The 24217-nt window shown below is 49.0% G+C and overlaps 1 protein-coding gene across 1 annotated transcript in view; it reads right to left on the reverse strand.

The window, feature by feature from the left end:
* The window catches only part of LOC137415617 (WD repeat-containing protein 48-like), a 50104-nt gene that overhangs the window by 23728 nt on the left and 2159 nt on the right, over positions 1-24217 (reverse strand). Inside the window, exons 3-5 of the mRNA XM_078782757.1 lie at positions 20250-20346; positions 8702-8770; positions 8296-8391 (exon numbers count right to left, since the gene is read on the reverse strand). Of these exons, the coding sequence (XP_078638883.1) occupies positions 8296-8391; positions 8702-8770; positions 20250-20346 (262 nt within the window). The remainder of the gene's footprint in view (positions 1-8295; positions 8392-8701; positions 8771-20249; positions 20347-24217) is intronic.

Here is a 24217-nt window from a genome sequence, read left to right on the forward strand (position 1 = left end):
TCCAATGCTCTCGGGTGGCCATCCTCTGGCGGTGCTAAGGGTAACATGCGCTACCGTCCCCTTGGGATACTTAGCCTTTGATCTCTGCCGCGGCGACAAGGTTACCGCAATTCCAATTCCCTCTCGGCCAATCCATATGTGTGATAATTGAAGATCAGAGGTTTCCCCTAAGGCTGCCGCAACCATGTCTAAATAATAATCATCGCTCCCAGTCGCGTCATAACATGCGGTACAGTGCGGCGGGTTGTATTTCAATTTTGTAGCTATGTGGTGTTCTTCTAGCCACTCGCGGATTTCCTGCGTCTGCGCGCCAATCGTGTCGATTACCTGGGTCCATGTTGCTAGAGCCCCTTCCTCCAACCGCCACCAATACACGGTGGGGCCGGCTCGCTGTAATGCCATCATTAACAGATCGCGATTCGATTCTCCGACGTCGACGTATACGCCTTCTTTGGTACACGCAATGTTACAACCTAATCGACACAGCAAATCCCGTCCTAGTAAATTAGTTGGGGCAGTAGTGGTCATGAGAAATGCATGCTTAGCTTCTAGTGGTCCGAACATTACTCGGGCTTCTTTTGATACGGGGAGAGCTTCTAATTTTCCCGAAACGCCCTGGATTTGGACGCTCTTGTGTGTGGGTTTCAAGGTAGGTAGTTGTCCCTTATTGATAGAACTGCGAGTCGCACCAGTATCCACTAAGAACTCTAGTGGCTGTCCATTTACATCTAACGTCAAGGTCGGTTCCTCATCTGGGGTCATCGTTATCAATGGACATTCCTTTGGCGGCCCGCATTCGTCCCGTCAATAGGCGTTTCCATATGACGGCCCTTGCTGTCCCTGGGGCCCTCGTGGTCCCCTTGGACAATTTGGACAATCCCGTCTCCAGTGGCCCATTTTTTTTTTTTTTTTTTTTTTTTTTTTTTGTATACAAGATCGAGGCTCGTGAAAGAGCGAACATTAATCACACAGAAAGACAACCCGACACAAAAACATATAACATCGGGAGCGGTAGACAAGATGGGGAGAGAGGGGGAAGGACACAAACACAACATTTGAGAGCAGGAACCGAGAGACATGGAGACATCGAGAGATCTGAGAGAGGGCAAGGGCTTTGAGGGGGAGCATGGGAAGGGGGGTGGGAGAGGTATAAAACATGGACACGGCCAGGACTTCCAGGAAAGAAGTTGGAATTTCAAACAAGGTGGATCTGGGGTGAATTAGCGGGGGTAGAAAAGATCAAGGTTTTGGATGGGGGAAGATAAGAGATGGTGGTGAACAGCTGTTTTAAACAGCTGTTGCCAATTTGCCCACATTCGAAGCATGCCCCTCTCCCTGGGGGTCCCTGTCCTGGAACCCCCTGTTGGTTTTGTTGGTTTGGCCTTCGCCCCCCTTTGTAGGGAGGTGGGCGCCCTTGCCCTCCCCTCGGCATCTGCTGGCCCGGGGCACAAGGCCCGTATGGCATGCCCGAATTGGGGGAAACCCATGGGGTGGGGCCCATATTGGAGGGTCCCCATTGCGGTGCCCATCCTGGCATGGGTGTTTGCGGTGGCCAATAGGCCGGCGGGGGACCTAGCACAGAACATGGTGGAGCGGCCCATTGGGGTTGTTGGGGTTGCTGGAGATGTTGGGGTTGTCCCCAAGTCTGATTCCCTGGCCCACTAGGTCCTTGTGGTCCCCGGGGTACTTGCATCACAGCTGCCTGCAGTGCCGGACCGAGTGTCTCGTCATCACTTGACCCACTCTCACTGTCACTTCCCATTATTTCTGCCCCCTTTTGTTTCTTCTTCTTGCTCCCCGTTGTTCTTGTTGCTTGTTGCTGGGCCAATTTTTCCCTTACCAACATCTGCAACATTTCCTCCTTAATTTCCTTCTTTTCCTCCGAGGAGGAGCCCGGACATTGTTCGAGTTTCGTACATAATTCATTGGTCCCCATTCCTTTCCAACCGAAGAGGACGGCGTGCACTTGTTTCTTCAGTGCGGGCCGAAGTCCTTCTACTAGATAATTGTTCACCAGGGGAGCGGGTAGGTCCTCAACTTGGATTAATCCTAATCCACCCCATCGAGCTATTGCTTTTTCTATTCTCTCTCGGTAATCGCCGATTGATTCTCCTGTCTTTTGCTTTATGTTGCCAATTTTTCCCCAATCTGGTCCTCCAGGTGGCGTTAGCGCATTGCCAATGTTGGTCAGGAGATGATTTTTCAAAATGGCCCAATCGTTTCCAGCCATGGGTGGCACCCGAGCCATGGGGTCGTCTATTGGCCATAGTGAGAGGGTTTTAGCCTTTGCCCATACCTTTGGTGGCAATATGGATGCTCCCAAATGACAAATGTCTCTCCAATCCGGGGCATCCTCTGTAATCCAGTCGCGAAGCAAGGGTATTATCTCCATGGGTTGGTCAATTAACATTTCCTGAACCCTCCTTTGCATGGCCGTTAAATCAGATTCCTTCCATGGCACCCGTACCCTTACTATGGCACCGTTTGCATCTATCCCTGCGCATCGCATGGGGAACACCCCCTTTATTTCTATCGCACGTTCCACTGGTGCCTGATACTCCACTAGTGAAGGGTATACTTTGCGACCTGGACCTATCGGGGGCGGAAACCCCGGGGTATCTGTGCCACTATCTCCATCGTCCTCGACCTGAGGGGCTGATGGTTGTGGGGTCTTTTGGACTCGAGGGGGTCTCCCATTTGTTTCCCCTACAGCGCCCTGGTGTCGGGTACGTGCCTTAGATCCTGGGACTGGACCATGGGGGGAATAGGAAACAGGGATTTCATCTTCTTCATCCTGTTCATCCTCACCGGAATTAATCCGGGCTACCATTAGCCTCTGGCTTGTCTGCGCCACAAGCGCCTTCATCTGTTTATCCTGCTTCTTTCGACCCTGTTTTCGCTCATCCTGATATTTCCCCAACTCTCCTCGCAAACTCGCTTGTTTGGAGGCTGCCTGTCTCTTCAAGGCCTCCTCCTTCCACCAACTATAGACCTTCCATGAATCAGGTGGGAGATTCTTCTTCTTCTTCTCTAGGGCATCTAAAGCCCCATATAGCACATCCAACTTGTCTATTGCAAATGACCCTTCCTCTGGCCAAGGTGCACTCAGACCCTTGGTCAATACATTCCATGCTTTGCCCGGTTGCAAAGCAGCATACCCATGTACTCTTAACATGTAAAACGCTGGAGTGTTCTTCAAAGGCTCTCCCTCCTTTCCTACCTTATTCCCCATCTTCCTACCTTCTTTGGGTTAGTCCCTCCTGGTAGTCCTAAGATCGGGTCGCCCCCCGATCTCTAACCTTAAACACAGTTCTCACGCCGGAGTAAACTTAACACCTATTATCTATCACCCACATCACCCACATAGTGGTCTACCTGCTTCCAAAGCAGGGGTCTTACCTGAGGGGTATCCCTCCTTACCTCGGGCGCCCTATATAATCGATTCGTTACCCACTACTGCTCTGGTTTAAACGAAATATGGTTCGGAATACAAGCCAGGTAATACAGTCGACAGAGGTCCACACATCCAAAGTAAGGCAGGAGGCTTTCAATTTCGATGTGCAAAAGCGCTTACCCAATCCAATTGGTGCCGGCCGGCAGGGCCTCCTGCCCGACCTGGAACGTGAGGGTCCACCTCGTCTGCACACCTGGATGATCCCACCGCTGCCACCAGGTTGTTGGTCTGTGACCTCAAGGGAAGGAAGAAGAAGAAGGTTCAGAGCAGCAATGTTTAATGAAATCGATTACAAACACACAATGTGGAGCAAGGCTCAAAACTGCACTGCATGACACGCAGCAGGCATTTCCAAGACACTCGCTGCAAAATCAGCGAAAAGGCATTTCATATATAGCTAAAGTATCAGATAAGAGTCTGCGCTAAAGACAATAGAAATCGGGCCGTAAAGACCCCTCCCACCATCGTCCCTTCCTGCAGAAGGCCAAACTTAGACTGAAAAGATGTAAGCATAGGATAGGGTGACCTCTTCTGGCTCTTTATCTAAACACATCAGACCCGAGCGCAGGCCGAAGGAAACGTTCTCATAATACCTTCAATGGTTTTCTTGACACTAGGCATAATAGTAGATTAATGACTGAATACACATACTGAATACATAACAATCAAAGGATATGTAATGTCTATATTTCTCCCGAGGTTGGTTACGTCCTTGATTTAGGAGACATACTGAAAACTACAAAGATATATAATTAATTATTCCCTTTGTGAAGAAGGCGTTTGGCAACATGTTTTTCCCTGTACGTGGGTTGGGGGCTCCTTGTCTCTGTCTGGCACATACATTCAAGGACTTATTTACTGCGCAGGTTTTTCCTGTATCCTGCACCTCGAGCCTGGAAACCACATTTTGTCCACCCACCACTGCAGCTGAGTTCAAATCAGTTTTCAGAAGCACAATATATAATTTCAGATGTTATGATCAATTGAGGCATGGGGTTTTAACCCTAATGGCTAACATATATATATATATAGGGTCCGGCTGGGAGGTGTGACGATTTTCAGAAAACTCGTACACAGTTATTTTTAGTCGAATTTCAATTTTTATTTTTTTAAAAGACTACATATATAATGCCATATAATACACTGTGACAAAGACATTTAAAAAATGTAATTCATGTTTGAATTGGGTATAACAATGCAAGTGGGGGGTCTAGCGCATGCGTGATGGCTGTTGGTTACTCGTTGTTAGGCGCCATTTCAGTAGCCATGGAGCTGTGGACGATTGAACATCGCGTCTTTATTGTTGATACGTTTATTCAAACGGGTAGTTCGGTGGTGCTTACACAGCGCAGATTTCGTACTCACTTCAATGTTGGTCGACGTGGCGCCGTTCCGTCTCGAAACACAATATCGAAGTGGGTAAAAAAACTTCAGGACAACTGGATCTGTGAGGCCGGGAGCAGCTCGGGGAGGTGATCGAACCGTTCGGATCCCGGAAAACATCGAAAGGGTTCGACAAGCTGTGGAGGCCAGCCCTCGTCGGTCAGAGGTACGGCACACTCGCGCTCTACGGATGTCAGACAGATCAGTTTGTAGAATTTTGCACTTGACCTTCATTATCACGCGTACAAAATCATGGTGGTTCAAGAACTGCAGCAGAATGATTTCGTACGGTGGTTTACGTTCACAGAAAGAATGCTGGAACTGCTGAGGGATGCTGCTGTGCTGAGAAATGCTGGAACTTTTCCGCGCGTCTGCAAGAATGCTTGGACAAGAACGGCCGCCATTTAGATGGTCATTTTTCAAACATGAATTACATTTTTTAAATGTCTTTGTTACAGTGTATTACATGGCATTATATATGTAGTCTTCAAAAAAAATAAAAATTGAAATTCGACGAAAAATAACTGTGTACGAGTTTTCTGAAAGTCGTCACACCTCCCTGACGGACCCTGTATATATATATACACACACACAGACTTGGCATTTAATATGGAATATTTTTTTTGTGGGGGTGAACTTACTTTTCAAGATGACTTAGAACCAAAAGTTAATTGGAATTATGTTGAAATTATTCTAGATTTTGCTAATGTGACCTTTAAAAGAAACAAACACCACATTTGACATTTCGAAGCAAATAAATTGATCCTTGAAAGTGATGTAAACTGATATCGAACTCAATTCATGGACAGTACTGTGTTAAACTTCTGTGCGTTTTCCAGAAGTATCTCTTTCTTTTGCACATTAGTCAAAAAAAAATTTCAACAGTACTTCGTGTAACCCCACGAGCATTCAGGAGAGCACGTACACGTTGAGGCATGCTGTTCACGAGATTTGCCAAGGTTTGGACAGGAATGGCTTGCGATGCAGTGACAATAGCCTGCTGCAATTCATGCACAGAGGCAGGCTGCTCGTCCAAGTTGTCGATTTGATGCGTTAATTCTGCCCAGAAGTTCTCTATCAGATTGATATCCGGGGACATGGCAGGCCACTCCATATGCTCTACATCACGGTCAGCAAGAAAGTGTTGGATCATGCGATCACGATGAGGCCGTGCATTGTCATCTTGGAAGACAAAGTTTCCTCGAAAGGCTGCACGAACAAATGGAAGCAATGTTTCTTCCAGAATGGCCCTGTGCTTGAACTGGTTCAGGTTTCCATTTAGAACAACCAGGTCAGTTTTGCCCCCTGCATGAAAAGCAGCCCAAACGGTCACCCCACCACCTCCAGCTTGGACTCTTGGCACTATACAATCTTCGTTGTAGGCTTCATGCACTTGACAGCGCACTCGGACGCGGCCATATTGACAATAGACCAGAAATCTAGACTTGTCACTGAAGATCACGTGACTCCAGTGTCCTGGCTGCCATTGACGGTGTTCTCTGGCCCACTGCAATCGGCGCTGGCGGTGTTGTCTGGTCAGACGTGGCTTTCTCAGGGGACGCCTGGCACGATAGCCTGCTTGAACCAGTAGTTGGTTGACTAGCCTTCTGGATACAGGCACATTTGGCAGTTGCTGCCACTCAGCCCTAAGCCGATTAGCTGATTTGGTACGGCCATTGCGGACTAACCGGTGCAGCTGGCGATCATCCCTCCTTGTGGTTCTGCGGGGACGTCCTGACCTCGGTATTGGAATAGGGACACCCCTCTGAGCATTTCGTTTCAGGATCTTTGACACCTGACCTTGAGTGATGCCATACTGCCGAGCAATAGCACGGTTTCATGCCGGAATTTCATAAAGCCACCACTAAATGACAAACAGCATTGTCGAGTTGACGGACCATCTCCAGGGGAAGCGGCAATAACTTTTGTAGACGTGCAGTAGTTGTTTTCCACTAATACAGAATGCAACAACCCTTATATACCCGATTGTGAAGCCAATCGTCAAATGTACATGTCCGTACATTTTGTCACGCCACCTGTGATATAATCCTGTTATTCACTTCTTGCTGCGACAGACAATCAGTGACATGGTTCTTTTAACAAAGAAATCACCGAAGCGTAAAAGAAACTCACGAGATTGATATACCGAGTTCAGAAAGTAAACCCAAGTCAAGAAAAAAAAAAATTCCATATTAAATGCCAAGTCTGTATTTATATATACATGTGTATATATATATATAATTATATATGTGTATATATATATATATATGAATATATATATATATATATATATATGTATGTATGTATGTATGTATGTATGTATGTATGTATGTATGTATGTATATATATATATAAATATATTATAAAACAAACAAAACCTACAAACACATGAGAGCACCTTCTGAAGTACCAACTTCCGGGGATACCTGAATATCCCGGCAGTAGTGCATTCGCTTTTGAGCTGTCTAGTCTGGGTTTGATTCCCAACCAGACTACAAAATTTCACCCTGGTGCTTCACAAGTAGGTTGTTGCAACAATGAACGTGCTGTTTGACAAACGTTAAGCTGTGTCTACCATCTGCTCGCATTCACTAGCGTATGCTAAACATTCCACTATTTTTGTATACTAGGCCATTATGTGACAACATCATCGCCAGATTACTGCTCTGATGATTCCTACATATTAGAGCAATGCAGCCGCCCTCACAAGTTGCTTTGTACACCTGGAATACAAGTGGGGATTAAAACTTGCCGCACTACCCAGATTATTGGCCACCAGAGGCTTTCAAATGTGCGAGTAAAATATTTCAACCATAGTTTTTGCTTTAGCATGAAAAATAAACCTGGTCTTCAGTGATGTAGAGGTAGGGTTGGGCTGGCAGGATGGCCTACAGATACGCACTGTCGCCTCTAAGCCGTTTGGCCTGGTTTGGAATCCCGACCCAGCTATAAGCTGTCATGATGTTTCGCAGGCTGGATGATTAATCAGTGCCGTCTCTCGGCTGGATGTTAAACTGGGTATTCCATCTGCCGGCATTAGTTTGTGGTAGTTAAAGATCTCACGGTATCCTTCGCGAAGAGTAGGCGAGCTATCGGTAGGCACCATGCCCAAATTCCTATTCCAACTACTTAGTCGAACATCAGGTCTGGTCAGCCAGTTTGTGAAAAACTTGGGCTATAAACTTTCCCCACGGCCAACCCCACAACAAGGTGGGAATAATTGCGGCCGTTAAAGAAAGAAGTGATGTAGATGTGCATTCAAGGTTGAAATGCGAATTTGGGTGCGGCATTCTGGAAAATGGCACCAGAATGTATTCAAGTACGTCCCCTCCCCACCCCCACGCCCCTGCATCCCTACTGAGGCTTTCAATCATTTCACTTTCCATTGCCTCAGTCCATACCTGGAGAGAATCATTGGATGATCAAGCTTTCGTGATTCACAATAACTACCTCTTTACCTTGGTTTAACTCCATGTCATCCTCCTCCAAAGGACCTGCATGTGTTCTTGGCCAGTGCTCTAGAAGTGCTTGAAGTAACAATCCTCCAAAATTCACTGCAATGAAGAGAAAATAGTTATTTTTAACTCACCCAATAGGTAAACTTGTGCAATGGCAACTCAAAAACAAACAAATCAACATACTACAAGATTACAAGGTGACCATAGAAGTTACTTCATGCATTCCATTGCGTAGGACTATAAAACTGACACGTGTGAGGACAATAAAGTGTGTGCACGTGGAGTGTGGCTCGTGGAGGGAAGAGGGGTGAAGGATCACAGAGAAAGCATTCACAGAGCTTGCAGATTTTCAAACTGGGGGCACCACTTATGTTACATGTCACTGTCAAAACGACCTGTAACTCACCTGAAATTGATACGAAACTGTTCACAGGCATCTCTGCAGGCAAAATGACACATCTGACAGCTCTGTAAGCTTGCATACAGATAAAACAAAAATCAGAGGTGATATCACATAGCATAAGTGGTGCCCTCACACCACCCACCCCCACCCCACCACCTCCATCCTGTAACAAAATCTGCAAACACTGTGAATGCGCTTCACATATAACCCCCTGTGTATGCGTATTAATTACACCAACATTTGTCAAAGTTTGGTAATTATAATTTAGCAACAGGATGCACATTGGATCACTCCATGTGCAGAACACTATTACTGCAAGAAGTCCATAAACATTTGGCTTAACATTCACCGAGATCGGCAGGAATATCTTCTTAATCAACCCTTTGTAAAACAATTGATGTTAACAGAAACATGAGACAGATCGGGGTGGTCCTTATTACTTTCACCACCTGATGTGGACAGCTGTTACGTTTTTCACCCCTGTCTGTTTGTCTGTGAGCACGTAATCTCAAGAAATTGTGGATGGATTCAGATGGAACTTGGAGGGCAGGTTGTGAGTGTGACGAGGACGACTTGATTCGATTTTGGTGAAGATCTCAATACAGATACAAGAGGTTTTTTTATTTTCATGTGATTCTTCACCATTCAGAGATGGGACCAAAAACGAAATATAGCACGATATCTGAAAAAGTTGTTGACGAGTTATGACAAAACTAGGGGGACGAGTTGGTGCAGTGACAAGAACAAGACAATTAGATTTGGGTTCTGGTCCTGATGCAGATCCGGCCTGTCAGTGGGATACAAAAACGTAACTGTTCAGCCTGGCGGAAGTATACTAGGTGCCATTCTAGTTTTAGAAGTTCAGATTTTCAGCAATCTCACCACGTTTTGTTATAATGTACAAATAAATGATTCACAACTAATTTTATCCATATCGATTAAAATTTAGCAGTTGCTCAATGAAGTTAAAGTTTTACCTTGTGGCTCACGTGACATCTGCATATTATTCATATGGTGAACCTTTCGTGGTGGCATCTGTCTTCGTGCAGTGCGATATTTAGCACCCAGAGGGCCCAGTATCATGCAAGATGGATGGCCAAGGCATTATATGGCCTCAAGATCTGGATGTTGAAACAGTTTAAGCTCACTTGTTTGGAAAGAGGACTGTGACATCTGCATCGTGTTGTTCAAGTCTTCCTTAGGGCATGGTTCACTGCTGCTCAAGCCATTTCAACACCTCTACATATGACCCTAAAGGGGAACCCAAACGCTCAGACCACCTCGACACTAATCTATCCTTTGATACCCTACAAAATAGATATTGTAGCGACCCATGGGTCCCCCAAGCAAGACCGGCATCAGAATCTCCTTGCTCCAGCCGGTGACGTCACCGGCGGGGATCCCCGGCGCCAGAGTGGCTGGTCACGTGACCGCCAAAGCGTGCCGCGCGTGCGGGTATAATGAGCTACACCTGTGGATCACGTGACCACCGAAGCACGCCTCGCTTGAGAGGCGTGGCTTTCGGTTTCGGTTTTTGGTTTTGCTTTATAAGGCAGCCCGATAAACGGGCTTTTCAGTGTTCCCGAGTTGGTTTTACGAATAAACATCTTCTCGGACGAGTTTGTGCCTTGCCATCCTTTTATCCGTATTCTGCTGGAGTCCGGACTCCTTCACTGGTGACCCCGAATTTGCAACACGGCAATGGACACCGCAGTGTCCCTCAAGCTGCCCACCTTGTGGGAAGCACATGCCGCCGTCTGGTTCGCGCAGGCGGACTCCCAGTTCGCCCTGCGTGGCATCACGGAGGACGCCACCCGCTACCATTACGTGGTCGCCGCGCTCGGCTCCGCGACCGCCGCCCGCTGCCTGAGCTTCCTCCAGTACCCGCCCGCTGACGGCAAGTACGATGCCATCAAGGCACTTCTGCTGGGCGCGTTCACCCTTTCCCCGGCTGAGCGCGCATGACGCCTGCTCGACCTACCGGAGCTCGGCGATACGCGCCCGTCTGAGCGCATGGACTACATGCTCGCGTTGCTCGGCGAGCACCCCTCGGATTTCCTGTTTCAGGAGCTCTTTCTTCGCCAGCTCCCGGCCCCGGTACGGGTCGCCCTGGCAGGTACGACCATCGTAAACCCCCACGACCTCGCCAAGGAGGCCGACAAGATCGCTTCGGCAAGCCAGCTCGCCGGAGCGGCGAGCCAGCTCGTCGGGGTGGCGCCCGGGAGCCTTCCCGCCCACCCGCCCGACGCCCGCGACGCAGTCTCCTTCCCGGAGACCGCCGGGCCGGCACGACTGGCAGCGGCGACGACGCGTCGCCCGGTCCCGACGCGTCGACCGGAGCCCCCGCCGGACCCGGCCTGGTGCTATTTCCACGCCAGGTTCGGGCGGCAGGCCCGATCATGCCGACCCCCGTGCACGTTCGACCCCGGGAAACGGGCGAGCCGGCATTCCCTCCCAGCAATGAACGCCGGCCGTTCCGGAAACCTGCTGTTCATCGCGGACCGAGCGTCGGGGCGGCGCTTCCTCTGCGACACCGGCGCCCAGCTGAGCATCATTCCCACTTCGGCGGAGGACAGGCGAGCTGCCGTCTGCGGCCCCCCATTGGTCGCGGCCAACGGCTCCGCCATCCGCACTTTCGGCCCATGCACCGTCGCCCTCCGCTTCGGCAGCCAGCTCTTTCACTGGGAGTTCGTGACGGCGGACGTCCCCATCGCTTTGCTCGGGGCCGATTTCTTGTGCGCCCACGGGCTGCTGGTAGACGTGAAACGCCGGCGTCTCGTCAACGCCGAGACTTTCAGCTCCCTGGCGTGCGCCTTGAGCCGGGCCGCACCCACCGAGTTTTCCTGCGCCCTCCCATTGGCGGACGACTTCGCACGTCTCCTCGTGGAGTTCCCAGCCCTCACGCGGCCGACGTTTTCGGCCATCGCGGTGAGGCACGGCATCGAGCATCACATCCCCACTACGGGCCCGCCGGTGTACGCCCGGGCTCGCCATCTCGACCCTGCCAAAATCGCCGTCGCCAAGGCCGAGTTCACGGCGCTGGAGCGCCTCGGCATCGTACGGCGCTCCGGCAGTGCCTGGGCCTCGCCGTTGCACATCATCCCGAAGCCGGGGGGCGGATGGCGGCCATGCGGCGACTACCACCGCCTCAACGACGCCACTACCCCGACAGGTACCCCGTCCCACACATCCAGGATTTTTCCGCCCGGTTGGCGGGGCGGACCATTTTTTCTAAAGTGGACCTGATTCGGGGGTACCACCAGGTGCCCGTCCGCCCGGCCGACATCCCAAAGACGGCCGTGATCACACCTTTCGGCCTCTTTGAGTTCCTCTGGATGCCCTTTGGCCTCAAAAACGTGGCGCAGGCGTTGCAGCGCCTGATGGACGGCGTGCTGCGTGACCTGCCGTTCCTCTTCACCTACCTGGATGACATCCTCTTCGCCAGCACGTCCAGAGCCGAGCACCTCCTCCACCTCCGGACGCTCTTCGGCCGCCTCCGCGAGCACGGCTTGATTGTCAACCCGGTCAAATGTCTCTTTGGTGCGGCGACGATCGACTTTTTGGGCCACCGCATCACCCGGCACGGCGCTGTGCCGCTGCCGGCCAAAGTCGAGGCCATCGCCGCTTTCCCGCGCCCCCGCTCCGTCAAGGCGCTGCAGGAGTTCCTTGGGATGGTGAACTTCTACCACCGCTTCGTGCCCCGAGCGGCGCAACTCATGCGGCCCTTGTACGCCGCCCTCCGAGGCCAGCCAGCGAAGCACGACGTCGTCTGGTCCACGGACATGGACGCGGCTTTTGTGGGCGCGAAACGGGCCCTCGCCAACGCCACGCTGCTGGCCCACCCGGTACCCCATGCCCCCATCGCCCTCACCACGGACGCGTCCGACTACGCCGTGGGCGCAGTCCATGAGCAATGGGTGAACGGGGCCTGGCAGCCGCTCGCGTTCTTCAGCCGGCAACTCCTGCCCAACGAGCTGAAGTACAGCACGTTCGACCGCGAGCTCCTCGGGCTGTGCCTGGCCGTCCGCCATTTTCGCCACCTCCTGGAGGGCCGCCCATTAACGGCCTTTGTCGACCACAAGCCATTGATTTTCACAATGGCCAAGGTCACGGAGCCGTGGTCGGCCCGCCAGCAGCGCCACCTCTCCGCCGTGTCGGAATACACCACGGACATCCGGCACGTCGCCGGGAAAGACAACACCGTGGCCGACTGCCTTTCTCGGGCCGGCGCCAACGCCGTCCACCTCGGCGTGGATTTTGCCCTGATGGCGACGGACCAGACCACCAACGGCACGGTGCAGGCGCTCAGGGTGGCAGACTCGGGCCTCCGCTTGGCTGACGTCCCCTTCGCGGGCATGGTCCTGCTTTGCGACGTCTCCCAGGGCCGACCGCGCCCCGTCGTGCCGGTCTCCTGGCGGCGCCGCATTTTCGCTTCCCTCCACGACCTCTTGCATCCAGGCCGGAAGGCGTCCCAGAAGCTGGTGTCGGCACGCTTCGTCTGGCACGGGTTGCGACGGGACGTCCGCGACTGGGCCAACGCCTGCACAGCCTGCCAGCGGGCCAAGGTCCACCGTCACACCCTGGCTCCGTTGGCTCCTTTCACCGTGCCCGAGCGGCGTTTCGACCACGTCCACGTGGACCTGGTGGGTCCCCTGCCCCCATCGCGGGGGTTCACCCACCTGCTCACCATGGTGGACAGGACCGCCAGGTGGCCAGAGGCCGTGCCCCTCACCTCCACCACCACCGCCGACGTGGCGCAGGCGTTCATCGCCACCTGGGTCGCGCGCTTCGGCGCACCGGCGGACATCTCGTCCGACCGCGGCCCACAGTTCACGTCCGAACTTTGGGGCGCGGTCGCCCGCTCGTTGGGAGTCACTCTGCACTGCACCACGGCCTACCACCCCCAAGCCAACGGGTTGTGTGAGCGGTTTCACCGCTCCATGAAGGCCGCACTCATGGCCGGCCTCCAGGACGACGGGTGGGCCGACCGGCTCCCGTGGGTCCTTTTGGGCCTCCGCACGGCCCCCAAGGAGGACCTCCAGGCGTCCACCGCTGAGCTGGTGTACGGCCAGACTCTCTGCGTCCCGGGCGAGTTCGTGCCCGACGCCACCAGCCCCTGGTCTGCCGCGCGCCAGCGCACGGACTTCCAGGAGGCCGCCCAACGTTTCGCCCCGGTGCCAACGTCCCGCCACGGCGACCCCCACTCCTACGTTCCCCCAGCACTCCGCACGGCGGAGTACGTCTTTGTGCGCCACGACGCGCACCGGGGGCCGCTCCGGCCACCTTACGACGGACCCTTCCGGGTCCTACGCCGGGACAACAAGTCCTTCATCGTCAGCATCGGCGGCCGGGCGGACCGGATCTCGCTGGACCGCCTCAAACCAGCCCACATGGACGTCGGCCAGCCGCCACGGCTGGCTCTGCCACCGCAGCCGCCCCCCGTCCACTACACCCCCGTCCGACCATCCACCACCACACCGGACCCCCCCCCCCCACGACCGGCCAGGGGTCGTTTCGGTCGGGTCATCCGGACCCCCCTCAGGTTGACCTCCCTGGACCAAGTCCATTCTGGGGGGGCGTGTGTAGCGACCCATGGGTCCCCCAAGCAAGACCGGCATCAGAATCTCCTTGCTCCAGCCGGTGACGTCACCGGCGGGGATCCCCGGCGCCAGAGTGGCTGGTCACGTGACCGCGAAAGCGTGCCGTGCGTGCGGGTATAATGAGCTACACCTGTGGATCACGTGACCACCGAAGCACGCCTCGCTTGAGAGGCGTGGCTTTCGGTTTCGGTTTGGGTTTTTGGTTTTGCTTTATAATAGTCAGAGAGCCTACTACACTCTATTTCAACCCATAGCATACAAAAGGTTTGACCCCCTAGAGTTGTTGGGGGTATCAAGCTGAGTAAAAAAAAGTATGTAAGATTGACCCCCCCTGCTGGAACTAGTCACCAGACCCCCCTAAAATGACCCCAATAATGGGTTATTTCAACCCATCTCATACATGGACCAAATTTGGTTACAATATAGTGTCATGTCAGGACATTACAAAAATGTCAAATCTAACAACTTACCCTGCTGGAAAGGTGATGTTAGACCCCCCGCAAAGTACCCCCCAAAATGGGTTATTTCAACCCATCTCATACATGGACCAAATTTGGTCACAATATAGTGTCATGTTAGGACATTACAAAAACATCAAATCTAACAACTTACCCTGCTGGAAAGGTGATGTTAGACCCCCTGCAAAGTGCCCCCCCCTAAAAACGGGTTATTTCAACCCATCTCATACATGGACCAAATTTGGTTACAATATAGTGTCATGTCAGGACATTACACAAACATCAAATCTAACAACTTACCCTGCTGGGTAGGTGATGTTAGACCCCCCGCAATCTCCTATTGCATATACGAACCAAATTTGGTCACGATGTACAAATATAACAAATCTAACGTTACCCTTCTGGAAAAGGTGGGTGATGTTAGACCCTTCCTCAAAACAATCTACACACAAAATACATGATACTTCAAATATATAAACTCACCATCAGTCAATGAGGATTACTATTTATTATCACAAGACTCAAACATAAACGAAACATGACTTCCTGTCAGCAACAGAGCTCTTATTTTAGGGAAGACATCATGATTTATCGTTGTTTTAAAATTCATTTAAAACAATAAATGATACAGGAATAGGTCATTGGTGTGGTCATCAGCATCATCATCAGCGTGGTTTATTAAGTTTATTAAGGCTACACAGAGAGAAATGTTTACACAGCTTGTGTACAATTTTACACATTTCTGATGTTAAAATAGAACTCCAAAACTGTTATGTAAACATTTACATAGGACCTGTCCTATCTGTAGGTTTAGGGGTTTGGATATTTGACCTGGTCATTCTATTCACACTGCTGGATGGCATATTTTCGGTGTCTGGGGGCGTACCCTTACTGATCGCATCTCGATGTGCTTTAGACAAAGCGATGAATTTTTGGTAGCAGCTTCTATGATATCCATGCATACCATCTACCTCTTCAGGTAACACACTATCTGCATACTTTAGAGAACAACGCTTTCGTACTTCTAGAATATTTGTGCATCTCTTTAAAGTGTCGGGTGTGAAGAGAATAATAGCACCATGATCTACAGCTTTGCTTGTCCCTTCCCCGTGCAGTGAACAAATGGGACCTGCATTAACACAAAATAATTAAGGAAAACAAAAGAAAACAAAAGAAATATATGGTAAGCAAATTTGTTGAGGCTTGTGTTGGTCATGTTCAATTTGTCATAATTTGAACCTGTGTGGAAGGAATAAAAGCCCCCCCCCCCCCCGGAATATACATGAAATAGGTAAACCTTGCGTGGTGAGGTTAAGGGAGTCATCTCTATGCAATACTGAGCATCAAGCTTACTTTTAAATCAAGGATAGGAGGGTGGACTTATATTTCAGAGTGACTTGCATTCCTTTCACACCAGCATCATTGCAACATCAAATTTCAAACGGGCCAATGTGCATCATCAAATTCTTAAAATATAAGGGATGTAATTTTGTACCTTGTACATTCTTTTTTACTGTATCCATTGTGGTATCTCTGTCAGAGTCCATCTGTATCTGAAAATTAATATCACAAATCAAATAAAGTCAGCATACACTACAAGTGTTGGTTAATGAAATCAGCATACACACTACAAGTTACAACTACAAGTATAGAAGTTTGATTTAACTATTAATCTCCATTGTAAGAGGCTTCTGAGCTTTATTAGTTAATCTTTGTAATAAGATTAAACATTTTAAATTATCAAACCAATGCATTTCAAATAATGTTTGATTGTTAAACATTTTAATATCCTCTAATGTGGAACAAATATCAACTTTGTTATCATTATTAACCAAAAGAAGAGGGGAATGTCAAGAGGAAAACATAAATTCTTCAGATTAAGTTTCCATACTTACTATATGAAAGCATGTTGCTTAAAAACTGGAAAATCTAGAATATGCAGTTCCTCAAGGAGGGGCTCGTTCAGTATCTGTGAAAGTTAAATACAAAATGTATTTGCTATTTGACCATATAATGCTCATGAAATTTAGGATAGTATGCCTACAAGTCAATCATCTCTGATTGGTTTCATTCAGGCTTCTATTATTATATTATATTTGATCATGTCATGCTATTATAAGTGCATCAACAATATTTTATTGGTTGTCCTCTATTGGCTTCCGTAGTTTACAAAAAATATTACCAAGGAGGGCCTAGCAAGGTCATTTGCATACTTTTACTAAACTAGGGGCATTAAATGATGATGTATGTCAATGTACAGACATGTCTTAAGCTGTTAAGTTGTTACATTTGATAATTTGTAATATCCTGATGACATGATTGTGACCGAAGTTGGTTCATGTAAACGATGGCTTGAAACAGGGGTACTTTGGGGCCGGGGGGGGGGGTCTAACATCACCTACCCAGCAGGGTAAGTTGTTAGATTTGATGTTTTTGCAATGTCCTGACATGACACTATATTGTGACCAAATTTGGTCCATGTATGAGATGGGTTGAAATAACCCGTTTTTAGGGGGGGGCACTTTGCGGGGGGTCTAACATCACCTTTCCAGCAGGGTAAGTTGTTAGATTTGATGTTTTTGTAATGTCCTAACATGACACTATATTGTGACCAAATTTGGTCCATGTATGAGATGGGTTGAAATAACCCATTTTGGGGGGTACTTTGCGGGGGGTCTAACATCACCTTTCCAGCAGGGTAAGTTGTTAGATTTGACATTTTTGTAATGTCCTGACATGAAACTATATTGTAACCAAATTTGGTCCATGTATGAGATGGGTTGAAATAACCCATTATTGGGGTCATTTTAGGGGGGTCTGGTGACTAGTTCCAGCAGGGGGGGTCAATCTTACATACTTTTTTTTACTCAGCTTGATACCCCCAACAACTCTAGGGGGTCAAACCTTTTGTATGCTATGGGTTGAAATAGAGTGTAGTAGGCTCTCTGACTATAAGGCAGCCCGATAAACGGGCTTTTCAGTGTTCCCGAGTTGGTTTTACGAATAAACATCTTCTCGGACGAGTTTGTGCCTTGCCATCCTTTTATCCGTATTCTGCTGGAGTCCGGACTCCTTCAATATAATGTTTTTTCTGGCTTTTGATTTATAAAGTTGGGAATTTTGCGATCTTCTTCACGATTAGCCGTGACATCACCTAGTGATGTCGACTGCCACTTTTGTATTGCTTACAGGTTACATCGTGGTACGATTGAACCCAAACGGTGATTAATTTTTGAAGTTCTACAAATATGCTGGGTCGATGCGCCCTTACTGAATGTAGTAATACAAACCGAGATGGTTTCATGCTACACCAATGGCTGAAACATCCGAGGATTGCCAGAAATGGAATGAGGTTTGTTTGAAATACCCGAATGCGTATTGGGCCTACACAATATTCGCTTTTGCGCTCGGAACATTTAATAGGGCACTGTTATGAAACAACAGCAATGGCTATAGATCTTGTGGTTAACCGCCATGGTTGAGAGAGAATGCTATCCCCACGATTAAGCTGAAGAAACAACAATCACACAAAACTAGGTCCATCCAGCCACTGCAACCCTTCCCCTCACCCCCCCCCCCCCCTCCACCATCACCATCCCCCATCAATCTTCACCATAGCTAACAATACCCATGACCTCTCCACACCCCTTCCACCATCCCCTTATAATTCCCCATGAAGCATCACCCCCACAATACCCAGCACATCTCACTCTCTTACTATGTCTCTCCGAAAAGATCGACTGGACAATCCTCCCATCTACTTTCTCAACAATCCTCTCCAAGAAGTTCTGTCGCTCAAGCTTTTGGGTCTCACTATCTGCCATGATCTTTCTTGGGAAAACCACATTTCCAAGCTGGCCTCCAAAGCCAGTCGCCGACTGGGCAACCTCCGTCGTGCGAAGTCCTTCCTCGGCACACTTGAGCTCCTCACCACATATAAGGCTTTCATCCCCAGCTCAATGGAATACTGTTCTCCCCTATGGGCTGGTGCTCCTGCCTCACACCTAGCTTGGCTTCACGCTGTTGAAACCAAAGCTTTCAGAATCATTGGAATATCCTGCGATGAAGCTATCTCTGAGGGCCTTTCACTCACTCACCGCAGGCAGGTAGGTGGTCTTTCTGTCTTCTACCGACTCCTCTCCGGCCTTGCTCCCCCAGCTCTCTCTGTGCTCTGTCCCCCAAATATTCCGACAGGTCGCACAAGATCTGCCAGCAACCCTCTGATGGTTAAACTGCCGAAATCTCGGCTCTCTGCTCACCTTCACTCTTTCATTCCTCTTTTCTCCCGCCTCTGGAACAAACTCCCACACTCCCTTCAATCCCACTCCTCCGTCCAGGTCTTTAAAACAGCTGTTCACCACCATCTCTTATCTTCCCCCATCCAAAACCTTGATCTTTTCTACCCCCGCTAATTCACCCCAGATCCACCTTGTTTGAAATACCAACTTCTGTCCTGGAAGTCCTTGGTGCCCTTGTGTTTTATACCTCTCCCACCCCCCCCTTCCCATGCACCCCCTCCCCCAAAGCCCTCTCCCTCCCACAGATCTCTCGATGTCTCCATGTCTCTCGATCCCTGCTCTCAAATGTTGTGTTTGTGTCCTTCCCCCTCTCTCCCCATCTTGTCTACCGCTCCCGATGTTATATGTTTTATGTGTCGGTTTGTCTTTCTGTGTGATTAATGTTCGCTCTTTCACGAGCCTCGATCTTGTATACAAAAAAAAAAAAAAAAAAATAAATCCAGAACCACTCCCCCTCCACCATCCCCCATCAATCATCACCATGGCTAACAAAACCCACGACCTCTCCACACCCCCTTATAATCCCCCATCAAGCATCACCACCACAATACACAGCACCACTCCCCCCCCCCCCTCCACCATCCCCCATCACCCCAGCTAACAGTATCCACAACCTCCCCACACCCTCTCCGTCATCCCCCCACAATCCTCCATTGCATATGGGTTCCCCTTTAACTTCCTACAACAACTTGTGAAGTAGGAGATGGTGAATTAAGAGACTACATGCAATTTTCGCCAGTACACATCAAATAGTGCAGGTGATTGAACCACCAAACCCTGCCAGAAGGGTATTGCGGATGGGAAACGATTCTAATTCTGAAAACATCCTTTCGCTCACGGAGGGAGTGGGCGTGACTAGTATGGTGAAAAATCGATGAATTTAGCTTTTTAACTTTAAATTTTACCTGCAAATAAGGACCACCCTCATATGGATGTTGCAAATAACACAGGAAGGCAAAGCATGTTATTGGGGGAAGAGTGGAGAGGCATAGACCAATAAGCAAAGGGGGCTTAGCAAGTGGGAATTACACTTGCCCACAATAAGATCTATTTACCACATACGTCATTTACATGTAATTTACCACCCAGCAGCCCCCCAGCCAACCCCCATCACTACCACTCCCCCACCTTACCGTATAAAGATAATACATCGATGGTAGCGGATGGAAATACAAAAGCCACAGTGAACACTCACACTTGGGGTCAGCCCCATCCTGGCTCGCAAAGCCAGCATCCTTTGCAGACACCCATGCTGCAAAGCAGTCGTTTTCTTCCAAGGTAATGGTGAGCATCTGAGACAAGCACAAGCAAATAGCTTTGGGATTTGTCTTGATGAAATTCTGACAAAATACACCAACAATCATTATTTCTAAGGACCGGCAGGTTATTCAAAAGCTTGCTGAAGAACTACTGGTTTGGAAGAATGAAAATCTGGAAAAAAAACCTGCATTATTCATGGCTGTGCCCATAGAAATACTTAGACAATAGATAATTGTGGGGGTGTGAGGGAGAAAGAGGAGTGTGAGGGAGAAAGAGGGGTGTGAGGGAGAAAGAGGGGTGTGAGGGAGAAAGAGGGGTGTGAGGGAGAAAGACGGGTGTGAGGGAGAAAGAGGGAGAAAGAGGGAGAAAGAGGGGTGTGAGGGAGAAAGAGGAGTGTGAGGGAGAAAGAGGGGTGTGAGGGAGAAAGAGGGGTGTGAGGGAGAAAGAGGGGTGTGAGGGAGAAAGAGGGAGAAAGAGGGAGAAAGAGGGAGAAAGAGGGAGAAAGAGGGGTGTGAGGGAGAAAGAGGGGTGTGAGGGAGAAAGAGGGGTGTGAGGGAGAAAGAGGGAGAAAGAGGAAGAAAGAGGGAGAAAGAGGGAGAAAGAGGGAGAAAGAGGGGTGTGAGGGAGAAAGAGGGAGAAAGAGGGAGAAAGAGGGAGAAAGAGGGAGAAAGAGGGGTGTGAGGGAGAAAGAGGTGTGTGAGGGAGAAAGAGGGAGAAAGAGGGAGAAACAGGGAGAAACAGGGAGAAAGAGGGAGAAAGAGGGAGAAAGAGGGAGAAAGAGGGAGAAAGAGGGAGAAAGGGGGAGAAAGGGGGAGAAAGAGGGAGAAAGAGGGAGAAAGAGGGAGAAAGAGGGCCTGAACTCGGCCTGAACAAGTCTGGCAAGGCCGAAGGGAGGAGCTGCAGGGGAGTGGTCGGTAAGCGACGAGCCGCCAATCAGAGCTCGGGGGGAGTGGCTCACCATGGCAACGGGAGGCGGAGCATGGAACATTCGGGTAAGACTCTGGGGCGGGCCATAAAACCCTGCCCCGAGCCCCCCGCGTGAGAACGCACGAAGACGAGAGTTGAGTCAGAGTTTGCCCCGAACAAGCAGAGAAGTCGGAGAGAGAACCGCAGCAGACAAGAATGCGTCAGAATCGCCCAGCTCCTGAACGAGTCGGGGTGCTTGTTACTGCTCGAACTGCTTGTAATAGTCTCGTTGTACACGAACATTCCCTGTGCCCTGCGCTCTGCGGCTGTATTAATCGCGCTGTGGAGACGACCGATTCTGGGCCACAGACGCGCGATCTCCTCCTGCCTGCATTTCCTGCATACGTGCCGTGACCACCAGAGGGCCATGCCGGGTGAGCTGTCCCGGAGCGACCGACGGCAAGGCGCGTCTGGCGCGTGAACTTCCTTCTTTCTTTTTCCCCGTGTGAGTGAGTGGGCCCTTTGTCTGGGGATTTTGTTAAAACTGTTAAGCATCCGCTCTGTGTCCCCTTTCCTTTATCCTGATTATTGTGCATTTTAAATCAACTGTGTTCTTCCTCTTATTTGACCGTTCCCGTCCTTTCCATTAATTGGCTTAGCATCGTACGAATAGAACCGCTCGAATCGGGTTCAATAAAAGTAACGGCACGAGTCACGTGATACGCACACCGCTCGGGCATATTCGATTAGCGTGGCTTGTGCGAGGTCCGGTCCCTGTTTTCGTGGCAGCGTGGGTCAAAGGTACGTGTGGCGTTGACCCGATACCCTTTGTCATGCTCGCTGCGGAAGTGCCGATTCGGCCCCGTGGACACTAAGACCCGAGGGGAAAAATGGCTTCAACCCCCCCCCCCGCCCCCCTTTGTAACGTCGACGGGCTTTGGGAGATCCGCAACAGGATTCGCAGTTCGGGAGATTCGCCGTTCGTTCGCAGGATATGATAGAGTGCAAGCGATATTTCTATTTAAGAACAAGCAATCCAAAAGCGGGCTGACACGATGGCCTGGAGCTCTCGATGCACGCAGACTCGCCTCGTGGCCGTCTCGCCTGGGTTGGCAACTCGGCCTAGCTATAAACTATGATCCCGGTGTTTCACAGGCAGGGTGGTTCAATAATTGTGCGGTCCCACAGAGGGAGGTTCAACTAGCATCCCATCTACCACCCTCTTGAGGTGTGGATAAGTGTCCACTCCCCTGAGTTAATACTTGGTGGAAACACCTTTGACAGCAATTACAGCTGTGAGTCTATTTATATATAAATAAATATTTTGCACATGGAGTTCATAGAAGTGTTCAGAGAATTTGCTGATTGGAGTGATCATCTTCTGTGGAATTCCATAAGATCTCAGCATCTTCCACAGGCGTCCTCTATGAACACGATCGAATTCCTTCTTGAAGTCAATGAAGTTGACAGAAAGTGGTGTATTCCATTCTAAACATTTATATAATTACATTATAAATAAAATTACACTCAAACATCATTACGTTTAAGCAAAATCCACACTTACTAATGTTTGGGTGATTTAGCGCCTTCAATATCGAAGCTTCACGCGAGAGCTGCAAAAAAAATTAAAAAAAATTACAAAATGCAGGAGAAAAGAGAAAGAGAACAAGTGTGTACACGATCGAATGTACACATACATTCAAAGTACACCGCCCCCATGCCAAATAATTAAATATCCTACAGAGCAGCATTGCCGGGGCGCCTCCCCCTCCGACGCCCGGCACCGCCTCCGGCGCCCGGCAATACCGCAGTGCAGCTCATTGAGGCTGCATTGGGAGGGAGAGGTGCACACTAATTGATTGATTAATTGTATAATTAAAATCAATAAAAGATTATCACTAAATATTTTCTTTATCAATTGGCTAATAGCATAACTAAACCACAGGTGCTTCATCCGAAGATTTATCTTTTAGGAATTTAATTAAATAAGTCATTAATAAAAAATGAAATAATCAATTGATTAATCAATAAATAATTAATCGATTAATCAATAAATAATTAATCGATTAAATGATTAATCAATAAATCAAAAATATCCTTGATAGCCACATCACTTGGTCACTGTCATGTCCAAATATTAGCTTCCGAGCTCAAAAGGTGCCTGAGATATTGGCCAAATGAGAAAGAAAATAAATAAATGATTAATAATGAAAATAAATAAATAATAATCATAAAAAAATTAAATTATTAATCAATTCGGTCACAGAACACATAAACGACCACCATTTCATCAGAATCTGTAACTTGAAAAAAAAAGATTTTTTCGTCATAAATCGAATAATTAAATAATTAATCGATTAATTGATTGATTAATTAATAAATCAAAAATAACGTTTGCAGCCAAATCACCTGGTCATTGGCATGTCCAAATATCAGCTTCCTAACTCAAAAGGTGCCTGAGTTAATGGTCAGAAGAGAAAGGAAATTTAATTAATTAAATAAGTACTTAATTAATCGCTAATAATTAAAAAACTCCTCAATTAATTGATTAATCAAAAAACCAAAAATACAGTTTTTGACAAAGGCTTGCTCACTACTGTGCCGAAATTTCAGCTTCCTAGCTCAAAGGATGGCTGAGATATCGTCCGGACAAACAAACAAACAAACAAACAAACAAACAACCAGAGTGAAAACTGAGTACTCTCTTTCAGCGTGCGTCACTGCCGAGCCCCCTTCGGTGCCCGGCAATGACGATTTGCAATGCCTGGAGATGGCATAGGAAAGGAGCGGTGTACAACAAACAAACAAGTACAAATACATTCAAAGTACACCGCCCCATGCCAAATAATTAAATATGCTGCAGCGCGGCATTGCCGGGGCGCCTCAGGCGCCCGGCAATACCGCAGTGCAGCTCATTGAGGCTGCATTGGGAGGGAGAGGTGTACACTAATTGATTGATTAATTGTATAATTAAAATCAATAAAAGATTATCACAAA

Source organism: Myxine glutinosa, chromosome 7, assembly GCF_964187855.1.
Source record: "Myxine glutinosa chromosome 7, kmMyxGlut1.1, whole genome shotgun sequence".
Taxonomy (NCBI): Eukaryota; Metazoa; Chordata; class Myxini; order Myxiniformes; family Myxinidae; genus Myxine; species Myxine glutinosa.